The 16,216-nt window shown below is 37.8% G+C and overlaps 3 protein-coding genes across 3 annotated transcripts; all 3 read right to left on the bottom strand.

Moving 5' to 3' along the window:
- Positions 1-2,380: 2,380 nt before the first annotated feature.
- LOC120009309 (cytochrome P450 CYP82D47-like) lies at positions 2,381-4,330 on the bottom strand. The gene is made up of 2 exons (XM_038859847.1): positions 3,350-4,330; positions 2,381-3,208 (listed from the first exon to the last, which is right to left on the bottom strand). Exons 1-2 carry the CDS (start codon positions 4,295-4,297, stop codon positions 2,579-2,581), a joined length of 1,578 nt encoding a protein of 525 aa, XP_038715775.1. The 5' UTR covers positions 4,298-4,330; the 3' UTR covers positions 2,381-2,578.
- A 2,802-nt stretch (positions 4,331-7,132) lies between these two features.
- LOC120008548 (cytochrome P450 CYP82D47-like) lies at positions 7,133-9,823 on the bottom strand. The gene is made up of 2 exons (XM_038858923.1): positions 8,593-9,823; positions 7,133-7,878 (listed from the first exon to the last, which is right to left on the bottom strand). The coding sequence occupies exons 1-2, from the start codon at positions 9,577-9,579 to the stop codon at positions 7,255-7,257; spliced, it is 1,611 nt and encodes a 536-aa protein (XP_038714851.1). The 5' UTR covers positions 9,580-9,823; the 3' UTR covers positions 7,133-7,254.
- Positions 9,824-13,716: 3,893 nt separating this feature from the next.
- On the bottom strand, positions 13,717-15,767 carry LOC120009152 (cytochrome P450 CYP82D47-like). Its single transcript, XM_038859615.1, has 2 exons — positions 14,785-15,767; positions 13,717-14,472 (listed from the first exon to the last, which is right to left on the bottom strand). Exons 1-2 carry the CDS (start codon positions 15,730-15,732, stop codon positions 13,849-13,851), a joined length of 1,572 nt encoding a protein of 523 aa, XP_038715543.1. The 5' UTR covers positions 15,733-15,767; the 3' UTR covers positions 13,717-13,848.
- Between the last annotated feature and the right edge of the window lie 449 nt (positions 15,768-16,216).

Here is a 16,216-nt window from a genome sequence, read left to right as displayed (position 1 = left end):
TTCACCCAATTCCACGCTTCCGGGCCCAAGTGGTGATACTGTTGTTGAAGCTCCAAATTGGATGGAGTTGTTTCCTGATCCACTGTGTGTTGCCGATACTGTTGCTGAAGCTCCCTCTCTCTCATCTTCGCTAGTACCCACTCCCGATACTCCTCGTACAGATCCTCCTGAGGTAAGCATTGAGTCTGATGTTAATACTAACAATATTTGTGATAATACTTGTGTCTCGATTGAAACTGACAGATACGTACTCCCACCAAGAAGTACTCGTGGTGTTCCACCAGATAGATTTTCACCAGAGGTTGTGCGAAAAGTGAAATATCCTATTGCTCAGTATGCATCCACTCACCGACTGTCAAAGGAATGCCGAAGCTTTGTCAGTAATATGACTGTCATAGATATTCCTACTAAAGTGCAAGAGGCGTTGTTGGATCCAAAATGGGCAACTGCAATGACTGAGGAGATGACAGCACTTGAGAAAAATCAAACTTGGGAATTGGTGGAGTTGCCGAAAGGAAAAAAAGTTGTTGGTTGTAGGTGGGTGTACACCGTCAAGTGCAAGCCTGATGGTTCGGTTGATAGGTATAAAGCTAGGCTTGTGGCTAAAGGATTCACCCAGACGTATGGGGTTGATTATCAGGAAACGTTTGCTCCTGTTGCAAAAATTAATACGGTTCGAGTCCTAATATCCCTAGCTGCAAATTTTGATTGGCCTCTACAACAATATGATGTAAAAAATGCTTTTTTACATGGTGAGCTACAAGAAGAAGTTTATATGTCCCTGCCCCCAGGATATGAAGCTCCAGGTGATCAAAGTGTCGTGTGTAAACTGAAGAAAGCCTTATACGGGTTGAAACAATCTCCTCGAGCTTGGTTTGGTCGATTCCGACTTGCTATGAGAAGATTCGGCTATAAGCAAAGTAATGCAGATCACACTTTATTTTTGAAAAGAGTTGGTGATAAATTAACGGCTCTCATTATTTATGTTGACGACATGGTAGTAACAGGCAATGATTCTGAAGAAATGCGTAAACTGAGAGACTATTTGTCAACTGAATTTGATATGAAGGATTTGGGAGGATTAAAATATTTTTTGGGCATTGAAGTTGTTCGTTCTAAGCAAGGCATATTTTTGTCCCAACGAAAGTGTGTGCTTGACTTATTAACAGAAACTGGTATGCTTGGATGTCAGCCAATTGGATCTCCTATGGAACAAAATCATGGATTGGAAGAGTCTTCGAATCAAACTTCAATAGACAAATTACGATATCAAAGGTTAGTTGGGCGTTTAATCTATTTGTCTCATACGAGGCCAGATATTGCATATGCGGTCAGTGTTGTGAGTAGATTTATGCACAATCCTGGTAAACAACATATGGATGCAGTTATTAGAATTCTGAGATATTTAAAATCTGCACCGGGAAAAGGCTTACTCTTTTCTAAGAATGGGCATGCAGACGTATGGGGCTATACCGACTCAGATTGGGCAGGTAAAGGAGACCGAAGAAGATCAACCACTGGGTATTTAACTTTTGTTGGAGGAAATCTGGTTACTTGGAGAAGTAAAAAGCAAAAAGTTGTCTCATTGTCTAGTGCAGAAGCCGAATACAGAGCAATGGTGAAAGGTATTTGTGAGTTGTTATGGCTCAAACGGCTTATGGGGGAGCTGAGTTTGTCCATTAAAAGACCAATGAAATTGTATTGTGATAATCAGTCAGCAATTAAAATTGCTGAGAACCCAGTGCAACATGATCGGACTAAACATGTGGAAATTGATAGGAATTTCGTGTATGAAAAGCTAGAAGAAAAAATAATTGAAGTTCCGTATATGAAGACCGAAGATCAGTTGGCTGATATGTTAACCAAGGGAGTGTCAAATTCAGTGTTTGCTGATTCACTTGTCAAGCTGGGCATGTACGATGTCTATGCACCACCTTGAGGGGGAGTGTTGAATAGAGTCAAAGATTTACCCAAGATTTACTTTATTGATTGAAGACTTTATTGACAAACTCAATATTGATTGAAGACTTTATTGACAAACTCAATATTGATTGAAGACTTTCCTTAATTGAAGATTCGGCAATCAATATTAATTTGTCTAAGTTCATAATTGATGCCTCAATTGTTGACTTTGATAGTGACTTTGATAGAGATTGTAATTACGTAGATCATTGATTGTAAACCAATGTAATAGCTATATAGGTGTTTCCCACTTCAATAAAAGATTAATTGATTGCAAAATTAAGTATAGGTTAAGTGGGGCGGACAGATAAAGATTTGTCTAACGAGAGTATGAGAACTGGTAACGAATCCCCGCCCCATCGACGTTCACCTTTTGCTGTAAAAGGTGCTTCTGGAAAGACTAGAGATGGATCAAGTGTTGCACAAAACAAACAAAGCCTCATTATTGCTCTGAGCTACAGCCAATTGATTTTCACCTGATTTGTAGAGACACAACAAAACAAGTAGTCAAGTCTCTAATCCTAAAGAAGATGGAACTTAATAATTAAGTTTATTTCTTACATATTTCTGATAATAAAATGACCATTATTTGCACCTTCACTTGGGTGCTAGTACTCTAATTATCCATATAGAGACCATCTTCGAGGCGTGGAGTAACAAGGGCTTCAAGTGGTGTTTCTTTAGGAATTGTCAATCCCCTGCTCTCGGTCATATCAACAGGTTCACCATTTGGGGTTTCAAAATCGAACCCATGAAGCAGATTAGCAAGTGTAAGTCGCAACACTTGAAGAGCAAGCAACACTCCCGGACACATTCTTCTGCCACTCCCAAACGGTAACAACTCAAAATTTTGTCCCTTAACATCAACATTCTTGTGGGTTGTAAGAAATCTCTCTGGCCTAAACTCGTGAGGATCCTCCCACACTTGTTGATCGCGATGAATCTTCCACACATCCACAAGAAGCCGAGTTCCTGCTGGGACATAGTAACCTGCTACGATGCAGTCCTCCATGGACTCATGTGGTATTAAGAGTGGTCCAGCAGGGTATAATCGTAATGTTTCCTTTATAATGGCTTCTAGGTAAACTAAAGATTTCATGTCAGATTCATTCACTGGCCTTTCTCTCCCTATGTGGCAGTCCAACTCATGCTGAGCCTTGTTTAGGATATCACGGTTGTTGAGTAGTAATGATAACGCCCACGTCAAAGTAACCATAGTTGTGTCCGAAGCTGCCAAGATAAGAGTCTGCAATAATATCCAAGAAAAATTAAAAATTCACTAATATTACCAAATGATATCCAAGTGCTTGTGCAATTAGTACTTTTGGTACATTATTACTAAAAAAAGAATATTTAATGCGATTTTGTTGAGGTGGAACGTACGTACCAAGCACGTGGCTTTGTTTGTGGTATGAGCACTATGACCAACTGGAAGAACATTTTCATCATCAAGAACAGATAGCATAACGTCCATGAAGTCTTCTTGATCAACTCTGCCACCACTCGATCTCTTCTTCTTGTGCTCTTCTAACCATTCTTCAACAACATAGTCGAGTTCTTTTGCTGTCTTTTTCATGGCCTTCTCGTCACCTCCCAAATCCAACCACCTCAAAAACGGTAGCGCATCAGCCACAACGAATTTCCCAGATAACTCAAAGAACTCCCTTAATGCTAGTTTCCATCCCCCACTGTCTTGGCCATCGCCGGTGTATCTTCGCCCCACAATCATCCTGAAAATCACGTTTAAGGTAACATCTCCGAACCATCTGCTCATGTCCACTAAAACTTGGTTTGAACTGGTACTTTTGTTGTCGTCCCATAATTGGTACAACTCTTTTATGGATATCTTAACTTCGGATTGTCGTACGTTCTTGAGTGTTTCAAGCCTGTGGGTTGAGAGAAGATCAAGTGTTGCCATCTTGCGCATTTGACGCCAATACGGGCCGTAGGGGCTGAAACCGAACATGGTCTGGTCGTATCCCAAGATCTCCATGGCCAGAGTTTTTGGGCGAGTTGCGAACACTTTATCATGGGTCGTCAGACACTCTTTGGCAATCTCGGAATTGCATACCACAAGAGCACGATGGACACCCAAATTGATAATGAAGATTGGGCCGCACTTGTCTGCCATGAGACCCAAAGTTCTGTGAGCTGGTTGTGGTCCACTTAGGAGGTGGAGGTGGCCTATCACAGGCCATGCTCCGCCTGCTTTTGGTGGAGTATTTTTCTTCCTGGATTTGCTCTTCAAGATCCTGAAACATAAAAAGTAGAGAAAAAATGAAAGGGCGAGGATTGTGACGAGAAAAGGTGTAGAAGGTGAAAGAAGAAAAGCCATCGTTGGGTGGAGTCAGGACTCAGGCGTGGATGTGCTTGGAAGATTAGAGCACTTGATATTTATTGGGATTATTGTAAGGAAGGACAATTTTGCCGCGGAAATTACGTTCAATAAGATAAGAATATTTTTTGCACTCGATGAACGACCATATACATGGACAAGAATATTCTTATTGAAAAAAAAAACTTAGAAAAAGAAATTATAGACACAGAGAAATAGGATTGTGATGAATGAATACTTAGTTACGTGATTGTGAGCATTCGAGCGGTCCCCAATAATAATCAACAAGATCAAGCAGCCATGGTCAACTATGCTATGCTACATACGTGTGTGAATATAAAAGGAGTTACAAGGTGAATAGGAGAGATATGGAAGTTAGACGTATGGACAATTTAAACAAACGTGGTAAATGGATTGGCTCAAGCAAGACTCACCCATGTCAAGTGGTAGCTTCATCTCAACAAAGTGGTTCAAATAAGGAGGAAGACTTTGATGAAATACTATCTTCGGTTGAGACACGATCATCACACTGAAAGCTCTAAAACAGATCAAGTGATAAGCAATATCAACAAGTCTCACTACACACATGGGATCATCCAGTACGTACATTACACCAACTCTATCCTCTTGTGTTGTTTTCTTAACGTGATAGATTTGATATCTCATGAAAGTCTGTTAATGTGCCATGTATATAGGTGAGTAATTTTATAAGCTCAGAGGTTTAATGTTGACCATTAATAAAAATTCATTTTGAAGTTTATCTCGTGTTACTCCCGTACAACTTATTCTTTTCTTTATCCAACACTGTCAAATGGAGAATTTGACTTTTAGGTTTCTTAATTTTTAAACCCTAACATATAAAGAGGCTACGAAAATTAGAAGGACACAATATTTTTCTAGATTTTTTGGACTGCAAACCTCCTTTTCCCCAAACTTCTATAAGAGTTGAAGGAATGAAGATTTTCTTTTCTCCAAACGAGCCATTCTCCGCCGGCTTTTGGTGCAGTATTTTTTGTTCTTGGATTGACTTTTCAATATCCTCAAACATAAAAAGTAGAGAAAAAATGGAAAGGCAAAGATTGTGACAATAGAAGTTGTAGAAATTGATAGAAGAAAAGCCATTGTTGGGAGGAATGAGGATGTGCTCGGAAAAAGAAAGTTATTGCTCATTGATATTTCAGCACTTAATATTTGTTAGCATTATTGTCAGGATCGAGGAAATTATTCCTTAATAAAATGACAATAATTGAGATTTGAGCACGTAATGAATGAATAAGACCTTACGTAGGAGAGGCCGGCAAAATTGAAAAATAAGAACTTACTAAAAAAACTTGGATGCAGTCTATACAGACAAATGGAGTATTGACACTTTTGTCAGCTTCGGCCTGTCTATATTTCCCCATATATCACCTTCTCAATTGATCCGCGTCATCATTGGTTCTCTTTCTTTTCCTTTTATAGATAAGGGGAATCACAATAGTGCAATATTATTGGAAACAACAAGATATATGGAAAGACTGTTGCTTTCTTTCTTTTCCTTTTATAGATAAGAGGAATCACAATGGTGGAATATTATTGAAAGAGTTCATCTAAATAAACCTCATTTTTTACTCTACACACTCACCTCCATTTTTTTTTCTCTGTACACCCCACCCCATGTCCCACCATTAAACCCACCTCTTTATATTTTTATAATTTTTAATTGATTTGATTCAAAACACAATATTATTAAAAAATAATACTATTAAAAAATAATATTATAAATTTTATTTTAATATTTTGTTATATGTTTCTAACTATATCAATTATAAATTTTATGGTGTGAATTTTTTTTGTACCTTGGATGAATATGTCTAACATGGGACACCTTATCACATCAAGGTACAACATCGTCTTGCATCTCATAAGCGATGTACAATCTTTGATTTTTTTACCATTGTGATCCATCCCACCTCCACATACAGAACGTATGGTCATAACTATTGGATATGTGAATGATAATCACTTTGTTCAGGTATTTATGAGTGAGAATTATCCGATACCCCTATTATGATTCAGTGGTTTTCATACAAGTATGATTGTACAACGGAATGGGTGACACCATATAAGAAACAACTCCGTGATTATGAGAAAATTGTTCATTCGATAAATGTATCTCAACCTATTGTAGACATAACCTCTGATTAATGTGTTTGTATTGATAACAATATTGTTTTTTTACAAAATAAATTAAAAATTATAACCAAGTAAATTATAAATTATAAAAATATAAATTAAAAAATATAAAAATATAAATTATACAAATATAGAAATATAAATTATAAATTATAAATTATAAAAATATAGTATATAAATTATAAATTATAAATTATAAAATATAAAAATATAAATTATAAATATAAAAGAGGTGGGGTTGGGGGTGTATAGAGAAAAAAAAATTAAGGGGGTGTATAGAGTAAAAATATGGGTGCATTTAGACTTTGGTTTATTGAAAACAACAACATATATTGAAAAGCGTGTATGTGTTTTGTTAAGGTGGCAGTGAATCTAAATGAAATGTTACACGTATTAATATAAATAGTGTAAATTTGTTATCTTAATTTTTGATATAATAAAGGTAGAGTCCGGTATTAATTTTTGGTGTAGCTGTGAGAATAGCTTAAGTGGAGCTTATGTTTGGAGCCAACATGAACACCAACCATGTTGTATGCCTCCATGCTTGACCTAACAAAAAGGAGAGAGAACAAATTTATATCATTAAAAGCTTCTTTTTTTTTTTTTTTTTCTAATTGTCCATTAACCTAGTCAAGTCCATTATTGTCTAGTCCGTTCCAATTTAGCGCGACAAACGCAGCCTTAGTGCTTCATATTCACATAAAAAGTACTAATTACTGAATAACATACATACTCATGTGATGCAGTAAATTATACAATGCAATAAACCTTAGGTGATTGTGTTATCCGTATAAATGAGGTGGGAGACGTGGACTGAGAAGCACTTCAAGTGGTGTTGCTTTGAGATTTGTCAATCCAATGCTCTCCGTCATATCAATCGGTTCACCATTTGGTGTTGAAAAATCAAACCCATGAAGCAGATTAGTGAGTGCGAGCTGCAAGATTTGAAGAGAAAACAACACTCCAGGGCAAATTCTTCTCCCAGCTCCAAATGGTATAAGCTCAAAGTTCTGGCCCTTAACATCAACGTGTTTGTGAGTTGTGAGAAATCTTTCTGGCCGAAACTCGCAAGGATCCTCCCATATGCTTGGATCACGCTGAATTTTCCAGAGATTGAAAAGAATCCGAGTCCCAGATGGGACATGGTATCCGCTCACATCGCAATCTTCCATGGATTCGTGTGGCAACGAAAATGGTGTGGCAGGATATAATCTTAATGTTTCCTTTACGATGGCTTCTATGTAGACCAAAGATTTCACGTCCGATTCTTTCGCTAACCTTTCTCTTCCGATGTGGACATCTAACTCTCCTTGAGCCTTATTCAGGACATGACGGTTGTTGAGTAGTAATGATAGGGCCCATACCAGAGTAACCATAGTAGTGTCTGACCCTGCCACAATAAGACCCTGTAACCATGAACAAGGATTAAATTCAATCTTCTAAATCAACCACTAACTCCCAGGTTCAGTCCGGTTCTGATATCATTGTTTATAATAAAGTTCTATATACTTGGATACGGCGGCTATGAAATATAGTTCGCAAAGCCCAGCCCAAAAATAAATTTGGGCCTTAGTTTTAATCTAATGAACCAAAGCCCAGCCCCAAAATTGTAATTTGCAGTAGTCAAAGTCGAAAATCTTCCATTAGGGGTGACAAAACTTTGTCCGGATGATTAAATTTGTCCGACTCGAATTAAATCAAGTTTGTACATAAATTATATAAATGAAATCTAGATCCGAATAGAAATAATTTGTTCAATTTAAAATCGCATTCGGATCCAAACACAAAAATATTGTCCAAGATTTACTTGTCTTGACCCTGATTCGTATTAAGTTATTATTCAATTTACTTGTTTGGATTTAAACTAATCCAGATTTGATTAACTAAATACATTCAAATCTAATATGAATTAGAATATGGACATATTAATATACCATAAATAAGTGATATTATCCTATCGATAACCAATTTTTTTTTTGCCACCATATTCCCAATGGCCAATACCTATCCCCAATGCCAGCTCTTGCGAGAACTGGAGATTTCTTTTGTGGTAGTTGCCACGTATGTAAGTGTGATAATTGAATTGCCTTGAAAATATAGATTTGGTCAAGATTACGTACCAGGCTTATCGCTTTATTAACAGTATCAGCACTATAAACAGTGAGCTCTTCAGGTTGACTGCCATCAAGAATGGAGAGCATGACGTCCATGAAGTCTTCCTCTACAATCTGATTACCAGAACTTAGTCTCTTCTTCTTGTGCTCTTCCAGCCACTCCTCGACATAACCATCCAATTCTTTGGCTGTCTTTTTCATGGCCGCCTCATCACCTCCCAGATCCAACCACCTCAAAAATGGCAGCGCATCAGCCACAACAAATTTCCCTAACAACCCAATAAAATCCCTCAACACCTGTTTCCATCTGACATCCTCTTGACCCTCCTCACTCACAGATCGCTTGCCCACAATTACCCTAAACATCACATTCGCAGTTATGTCTCCGGACCATTTCTTCAGATCCACCAGAACTTGGTTCAAGGCGCTTTGAGCTTGGGTCCATAGTTGGTACAAATCTTTTATGGAACTCTTGATCTCGGATTCTCTTACGTGCTTTAGCATCTCGAGCCGGTGACTAGAGAGGATCTCAGATGTGGTAATCTTGCGCATTTGACGCCAGTAAGGGCCGTAAGGGCTGAAACCGAACATGGCCTGGTTGTAGCCCAAGTGCTCAGTGGCTAGACTCTTTGGACGGTTTGCTAAGACTTTGTCATGGGTTGTTAGGCACTCCTTGGCAACATCGGAGTTACTTACCACCAAAGCACGATCGACGCCCAAATTGATTGTGAAGATCGGGCCGTATTTGTCAGCCATGTCGCCTAAAGTTTTGTACGGCGGTTGTGGCCCACCAAGAAGGCGGAGGTGCCCAATCACAGGCCAAGCACCCCCTGCTTTCGGTGGGAGTCTGTTGGTTGGTTTGGTTTTGAGGATCCTCAAACATGAGTAGAGAAATAGGAAAACCGTGAAGATTGTAGCGGCTGTTGAAATTGAAAGAAGAAAATACATTGTTGGGTGCCGATTAGAAATTAAGAATATTAGACCACCGAGCATACAAACCGTCGTATATTGCTATCTGTCCGCGGCCGGATTCACATACAAACAGGGGCGGAACTATCGAGGGATCAGGGGGGCCCACGCCGCCCTGGATTTTGAAATGAAATTTAGTACGTATATATATTAGGCATGTTGGCTTGATGGTATGTGCGTTGTTGTGCTTGTCGTTTGTCCCGGGTCGATTCCTTGTGAGTACTGCATTCTATTATTTATTGTTTTAACTTATTCATTTTCTGTCAGCATTTATTTTTTTAGCTTATTCATATTTTCTGTTCTTATCCTTTTTTCTTATTTACGTCATCAAACTTATTCATTTTTTTATTCTTATTCTACCTATTTTAAATCATTGTTTCTTATTCAATTTATTCATCTAAAGATTAAATCAAATCATCTTTGTTCTTTTATTTAATTTCAATTCTTTGTAATATTTGCCCTATTATACATCATGAAACAAACTTTATTAGCCACAATATCAATTAAAATTATTATAACCTTGCAAACGAAGTTATATTTATCGTATTAAATTTTAACAATAAATATAAATAGCTGGAAAAAAAATTTCAGAGACATTACTCCCTAACCCCACAAACCGTTAGGCCCCTCACATAAAATCCTAGCTCCGCCCCTGGCAATCATATGATAAGAGTAGATCATGCTCTGGCTCCATGATCCTCCTCAGGTTCGCACTTTCCACCCTTTTGATCTCTAGTTGAAGCCTTCTAGATCTTTTCTAAATTTGGAGGATGAAGAAGCTTGAATAGTTAACTAATTCGTTGACCAGCTCGTTTTATTATAATACGCACGTATGCATGACTAAAGACTTTTGTCAAATGCACATGTAAATCAAATGCATCTCAAATGATAAGGGATACATATTATTTTATTATTATTATTGGTCATAACTTTTGACCGTTCATGGTCAAATCAATTTCAAACAAAGTATGCATTCTGCATTAAGTAAATTTTTGATTACTGAAAGATACTCAAAATTTCATTTTGATCACCCAAAGATCAAACGTTTCAAGTCAGTCACTTAAACAAAATTTTTGCTACACTTTGATCACTTTGGCAAAATTCATGGATTTCGGGCAGCCAAAATGCTGATGTGTCGTTTTGTCTGTTATTGTACAGTTTAATTCCACCTAGTTGGCATGCCAGCGTTAGTGCGGGCATTAAATGTTGATTACATGGCTTTAAATTATTTGTTAATAAACAACTTAATTAGAATGTTTTTTAATAAAAAACTAAAAGAGTAAACCAAAGACTAAGAAGCGGTGTATGTGGGTTAATATCACTTTTGGTCACCGAAAGATTTTGGATTTTCTAATTTGATCATCCAAAGATCAAATGTTTCATATTGGTAACTTAAAGTTTAAATTTGTTTCAATTCAGTAACTCGGGCAGATTTATCCATATTCGGGCAGTCAAGTAGCTGACGTGTCATACAAAAGTCAAAAAAAATCTTTTTATAAAACGTGAATTATGTGGAATCATATAGGAAAAAATTAAATTTTAAAAAAATTATGCAAAGTCCACCTCATCATCTTCTCCTTCTTCCCAAAAAACCCTAAACTATCTAATTCACCCATTCAATACCCAACGCCTCCTGCCCAACAACAACTCCTTTAGCAGGCAGAGATCTAACTAGGAAGTCTAGAGACATTTGACTTTCAGAATTGCCTCCTGCTTCTGCTAGGCCTTTTTCTCTACCTTTTCCGACCGTCAACCACTTACCCTCTTTGGTCGCACCTTTAGCAGAGGGGTTTTGGGTGGTTGAAGATTTGAGAGTCCAAGCACTTTGTCCATGAAAGTGATCATTTTTAGTGACGAAAGTCGTTTCTTCTTTTCAATATATAGGAGATTGTCATTTGGAACAAAAACCAAAACTAGACTCTGTAAGTGAAATATCCTAACCAAGCTGTCATGGAAGTGAAATCACTTGCGGTATTGTGATTCGATCTGTTGTGGGGATGATCGGATTTTTGTGGAGGTGAGGCAAGCAAGTGTTTTGGGTGGTCGATCGTTAGAAATAATGGCCGTACATTGATTTTGGGCATCGGGGGAGTCAATAGTGGGTGAGGAAGAAGAATTCAATTTCTTAAAATTTGTTTTTTTAAAATATTTTTTCATTTTCCACGTTTGCAAGCCACAACAGCAAAAAAAATAGTTGAAATTGATTTTTTTAATGCCATTTAGATGTGTTGACTGCCCGAGATGGTCAAAATCTACCCGAGTTACCAGTTTGGAACAAATACGAATATTCGGTTACTAAGTTGTAACATTTGAACTTTGGGTGACCAAATTGAAAAATCCAAAATCTTTCGATAACCAAAAGCGATATTAACCCCGGTGTATGTCGAAACTTGGAAGGTTGGGCGTCCCTTCGCCGTCGCAGTCGTGGGCTTCTAGCTGAGCTCACGGAATCAGATCAGAGTTCAGGGGACCTAATCAGATCTGGCGGCGGTATCTCTGTAGAATCAGAACAAAAAAAATAATTTTATTTTCTCTATTTTCTTTGGATAAGGAAAGGAGAAGTAGGCAAACAGTGGACTAAAATAGTTATTGCCAATCTCTTTCAGTTTGTTATTCGCTCCTCTGTTCGATCTATTATTATTGCCGATCTCTTTTTGTGCTTCGTGTTCTCGAATCTAGGGAGTGGTTTTGCGAAGGAAAAGGCATGTATTGCAAAAGATTCAACAACAAAGACTAGATCAACGGTCCAGATGGTGATCAAGGTGGGGGAAGCCGATGGGATTTATGGTGCCTACTGCCGACTGTTCAGATGGGACCCCGCAAGAGTAGGGATGGTGGCGACAAAGAATTTAGGTGTTCTGATTTTAGGGTTAGGGTTTTCATTTAGGTGCTTTTGAATTTTGATTTGGAAGGTTTTTTCTTATTTTTTTTGGATAGAGAATAAGATAAATGAGGTGTCACTATATTCTTTTTTAAAAAAATATTTTTATTTTCCACCTTGACAATTGTCCATCCACACAAGCAAAAAGTAGTTGCATTTAACAGTTAAAGCGACATGTCACCATTTTTGCTGCCCAAAATTGAATTCTGCCCGAGTGACCAAAGTGTAGAAAAAGAAAAGTTTTAGGTAACAATTTGGAACGTTTGATCTTTGGGTGATCAAAATGAAATTTTAGATATCTTTCAATGACCAAAAGTTTATTTAACCCTATGTATCCTTGGTTGTACACTTTGAAAGTTCATGGAAAATGTTACATTTTTCATCATCTTTTTTCTTCTTTCTTCTTCATCTGCTGATCTAATCCTCCACTCTTTTCTTGTTTTCCCATTAATCTCGTCACCAACATTATACCATACTTGACCAATTATTGCAACATAGACCAAAACAAATAACATCTGTCCTCATGTTTGCCTCTGCAAATCTTTCATTCCACACATAAAGGAAAAGTCTGGTACTCTTTTTCAACGGTTTCAGTTTGTTTTGTGTTTCAATTTGAGAGGCCATTTAAATGGGTTCTTGAAATAAAAATTTATGAGATCTCAATTCCACATGGCCCATTTTTTTCAAAATTTATTACACGAGATAATATTTGTGGGGTTTTTAACTAAAACATTATAGGTTGATATTCAATATTTATGTTTTTGTATGTAGATTTTGTTGTAAATTTATTGATCTATTCTTCTAATATAAAATTATGACAGTATCGTCTCACTTTTGTAAAAAACAAAAAAATTTATAATAAAGCACTATTTTACGGTGCCACTTTGGGTACTAAAATGGCTTGGGACGGCCCTACATATGGAGCCCACAAATTCATTCGGAACCTTTGCATCCAACTCAGTAACTGAGAGCTTGGGATAAATGAGATATCAACTGTTGGGATTTTTATCATTTTTGGTATGTAAATGAGGTGGTATGTAAATGAGGTCCAGCTAGCAAGGCATTATAATCGTAATGTTTCTTTTTTGATAGCATCTAAAATGTAAATAGACTAAAGATTTCACATCTGATCATCATATATATCTTATTTATAAACATAGATCATGTCCATGCCAATATTTATTTATTTTTTTTGATAAACAACAATATAAATAGAAACCAAAGAAAAGCAGGAAATAGGCCATCAGATGGGATGGCCTAAGAGAAATACAGACGTCATATATATTATGATATATATCTTATTTATAAATACTTCCAACCTAAGATGGCATCATATTCCAACCCTCATGATCACAAGGTCATCATGATTCATGAAGAAAGATAATGAGTATTTAGAGTAGTATTAGTTTTGTTCATTCATATAAATGAGGTGGCAGACGCGGAGTGAGAAGGACTTCAAGTGGCGTCACTTTAAAATTTGTCAATCCAATGCTCTCCGTCATATCAATTGGCTCATCATTTGGGGTTGCAAAATCAAACCCATGAAGCAGATTAGCGAGTGTGAGCTGCAAGATTTGGAAAGCAAACAAGACTCCAGGGCACATTCTTCTCCCACTTCCAAATGGTAAGAGCTCGAAATTTTGACCCTTAATATCAATGTGCTTGTGAGTTGTGAGAAATCTCTCTGGTCGGAACTCGTAAGGGTCCTCCCAAATGCTTGGATCGTGCTGAATTTTCCAGATATTAACAAGAAGTTTTGTTCCCTTTGGGACATGGTAGCCCATCACAGTGCAATCTTCCATTGACTCGTGTGGAAGAGAGAGTGGTCCAGCAGGGTATAGTCGTAGTGTTTCCTTTATAATAGCTTCTAGGTATACCAAAGATTTCACGTCCGATGCTTTCACTAGCCTTTCTCTACCAACGTAGGCATCTATCTCTTCTTGGGCCTTCTTTAAGACATGACTGTTGTTGAGTAGTAGTGATAAGGCCCACACAAAAGTTATTGTAGTAGTGTCTGTTCCTGCCAGTATTAGGCCCTGCAACCACCAAGAAGCATTTACTTTAGGACCAAAAATAATGAAGATCTCAATGATTAATATTTCAGTTATCTCAGCTATTGAGCTGGACCCAGAAAATCCAAATGAATTGATGTGCTCTATATATCTCATATGATGTACATAAAATCATATGCGTACAACTCATAAACATGTGGGATAATTGAAATATTAACGGTTGGGATCCGTATCATAATTGTACTGAAAAACTAGGCATACAAAGTACGGACACACAACTAGTCAAATTGCATATAGTAGGGTTCCAAGGAAAAAAATTTAAATAGGACGACGTACCATGCTTCCAGATTTGATGACAGTATCTCGACTATACCCAGTAAGCTTTTCCTGTTGATTGCCATCAAGAACGGAGAGCATGACGTCCATGAAGTCTTCCTCTACAATCCGATCACCAGAATTCAGTCTCTTCTTCTTATGCTCTTCCACCCACTCTTGCACATAACCATCCATTACTTTGGCCGTCCTTTTCATGGCCTTCTCAACACCACCCAAATCGAACCACCTCAAAAACGGCACCCAATCAGCGAATACAAATTTCGCGAACAACTCAACCCAATCTCTCATAACTTTTTTCCATCTCACATCCTCCTGACCCTCCTCAGTCACATAACGCTTACCCACAATTAGCTTAAACATCACGCTCGCGGTTATATCTCCGAACCATCTTTTCATGTCCACCAAGACTTGGTTCGAACTGTTTTTGTTTTGGGCCCACAATTGGTACAACTTTTTGGTGGAATTCCTAACCTCGGATTCTTTTATGTGCTTTAGAGTCTCGAGCCGGTGACTCGAGAGAAGCTCGAGTGTAGTAATCTTGCGCATGTGACGCCAATATGGGCCATATGGGGCGAGACCTGGCATGACCTGGTTGTAGCCCAAGTGCTCCGTGGCGAGAGTCCTTGGACGACTAGCAAAGACTTTGTCATGGGTAGTCAGACATTCTTTGGCGATCTCGCAATTACTAACCACAAGAGCACGATGGACACCCAAATTGATTGTGAAGATCGGACCGTACTTGTAAGCCATATCAACTAAAGTTTTGTGAGGTGGTTTTGACCCACCTAGGAGGTGGAGGTGGCCTATCACAGGCCACGCACCCCCTGCTTTTGGTGGGAGTCTCTTCTTGGATTCGCCTTGTAGGATCCTCAAACATGAGTATAGAAATAATAAGATAGCAAAGATTGCAGTTATGGAGGTCACTGAAATTGGAAGAAGGGAAACCATTGTTGTGAGCTGTATATGTTTGGACTGGAAATAATGCGAGAGGGGTGGTGATGGTTAGTAGAGTTATAGAACACTCGTACGTCCTATATATATATAGAGAAGGAGTATGTGTTCATAATAGTTTTACGTCAGGTGATACGAAATTTAATGAAGAAATCTTTATTAAATGAATAAATCTTAATTAAATGAAGAAAACTTCATTAAATTTCGTATGAGGTGACGATGTAGAACTGTTTAGGTTGCTGAATGAAATTGGACCCAATTATGTTTGCTAGAAATGATGGATTGTTGAAGGCTTGAATCTTATATTTTCTTCGAGTTTGAAACATAGCTCTCGTGGAAGTGATTAACGATATTTTAATATATTTGAAGATGTGGGACATCATTTGCGGACATGTATGCGGTTTCATACCTCAACCTATCTCCACTTAGAGTGTGTTTGGATTGAAGGATTTGGAGGGAAGAGAAGGGAAGAGAAGGGAAA

The sequence above is a fragment of the Tripterygium wilfordii genome, chromosome 11 (genome assembly GCF_013401445.1).
Source record: "Tripterygium wilfordii isolate XIE 37 chromosome 11, ASM1340144v1, whole genome shotgun sequence".
Classification (NCBI taxonomy): domain Eukaryota; kingdom Viridiplantae; phylum Streptophyta; class Magnoliopsida; order Celastrales; family Celastraceae; genus Tripterygium; species Tripterygium wilfordii.
Note: the sequence above shows the minus strand (reverse complement) of the source record. Positions and strands in the feature narration are given on the sequence as shown.

Bases quoted from the DNA above. Each gene is read 5' to 3' on its own strand.
- LOC120008548 (XM_038858923.1), bottom strand. From the start codon at position 9,579: ATGCTCGGTGGTCTAATATTCTTAATTTCTAATCGGCACCCAACAATG. The intron at 7,879-8,592 runs GTACGTAATCTT...TCATGGTTACAG, and splicing joins TTAATAAAGCGATAAGCCTG to GGTCTTATTGTGGCAGGGTC.
- LOC120009309 (XM_038859847.1), bottom strand. From the start codon at position 4,297: ATGGCTTTTCTTCTTTCACCTTCTACACCTTTTCTCGTCACAATCCTC. The intron at 3,209-3,349 runs GTACGTACGTTC...ATATTATTGCAG, and splicing joins CAAACAAAGCCACGTGCTTG to ACTCTTATCTTGGCAGCTTC.
- LOC120009152 (XM_038859615.1), bottom strand. From the start codon at position 15,732: ATGGTTTCCCTTCTTCCAATTTCAGTGACCTCCATAACTGCAATCTTT. The intron at 14,473-14,784 runs GTACGTCGTCCT...TGGTGGTTGCAG, and splicing joins TCATCAAATCTGGAAGCATG to GGCCTAATACTGGCAGGAAC.